Source organism: Bipolaris zeicola (genome assembly GCF_000523435.1).
Source record: "Bipolaris zeicola 26-R-13 unplaced genomic scaffold scaffold_777, whole genome shotgun sequence".
Lineage (NCBI taxonomy): Eukaryota > Fungi > Ascomycota > Dothideomycetes > Pleosporales > Pleosporaceae > Bipolaris > Bipolaris zeicola.
The window spans coordinates 1-1,268 of NW_006912826.1; the positions used below are offsets into that span (position 1 = coordinate 1).

Here is a 1,268-nt window from a genome sequence, read left to right on the forward strand (position 1 = left end):
GGGAGTGCGTGGGACATCAAACGAGCCTTGATTCGAGTAGACACCTATAGGCCTTGTACGAAAGGATATCAAAAGTCTACAGAACTAACTACAGGAAGTGTCTCAATATATACCTATCCTAGTCGGGTCCGAACCGGATCCGAATAGGAACACATAGCTGATGAAGGGGCGGCAGACACTTCCTCCGATCCGGCTCTGGGATTGGCTCAATACTTGGCGAGGCTGTAACATCGTTACAGGTTTTTGATCTGATCTAGGGTGCGGCAGCACACAATTGGTTAGATAATTAGAACGTATTTCTACCTTCCTATCTATTCAAGAATTCATTCCCATATTTACTATGATAGATAAGTGGAACAACGTTTGAAACTATGTTCAGAAAGGGCGTACCTGACCCCAAAGTTTCCTACAGAAGATTCGCGCGTATCTAACACACTAGTTTTCATGCTAATGCAGTAGCCATTCATGACTAGCCTAAACCATAAAATAAGATAAGTTGGAGAGTTGGTGTTCATTTAAATAGCTTGGGCATGCTGATAGTCGCACTCGGGACTTAACTCGACCTAGACCGATGCGCATGCTCGAACACACTGTACGCGTAACAGGACTTGAATGAGTTTGCGATCGGGACGCGTGAGAGATGGCCATCTCGACCCCTGAACGCGACCGCGACCGCGAAGCGACATCCTTGCCAGCCGAGCTGCTAGCACCACTGAAGAGGCGCGCAAGAAACACCACCGAGCAAAACGAACACTACCGCAGGCGACCCCTACAGCTAGACCTATCAGCCGACGACTCCGACACNATCCAGATCGAAAGCAGCCAACCCACCCGTCAAGCTAGGAAGGGCACCGCCACCAACAAAGATCTACTTACCGCGTTAACTAAGATTATCCAGCAGCAGAATGAAACAATCCAGAACCTCGAACGCGAAACAAGAGAGATTAGCAAGAACCAGCAAGCGATTATTAACCACAATGTGAAACTTATTGAGGAGATCGCTGAGCTGAAGACACGCGTTGATGACCTCGTGGCAACAACTCCACAAGCGCACCCGCAGGACTAAACGCCACAGCCGCGCCGCTAGCAAGCCAGCAGCACACTACCAGAACCAACCTCGCTTCTATCGACGTGCCCAGCGTCACTGTAGACATCTCCAGGGCAGATGGCGAAAATGGCAGATTATCAGCAGGGTCGGTCAGAGCAGCTGTGGAAAAAGAGATGCGCACAATAGAGAACCGAGAAAACTGGCGATGCCGGGTGGTCAC

General features: G+C 49.8%; 1 protein-coding gene across 1 annotated transcript; it reads left to right on the top strand.

The window, feature by feature from the left end:
• Positions 1-571: 571 nt before the first annotated feature.
• COCCADRAFT_10613 (uncharacterized protein) lies at positions 572-1,066 on the top strand (the record flags this gene model as incomplete). Its single annotated transcript, XM_007720886.1, has 2 exons — positions 572-592; positions 812-1,066. 2 exons carry the CDS (start codon positions 572-574, stop codon positions 1,064-1,066), a joined length of 276 nt encoding a protein of 91 aa, XP_007719076.1.
• Between the last annotated feature and the right edge of the window lie 202 nt (positions 1,067-1,268).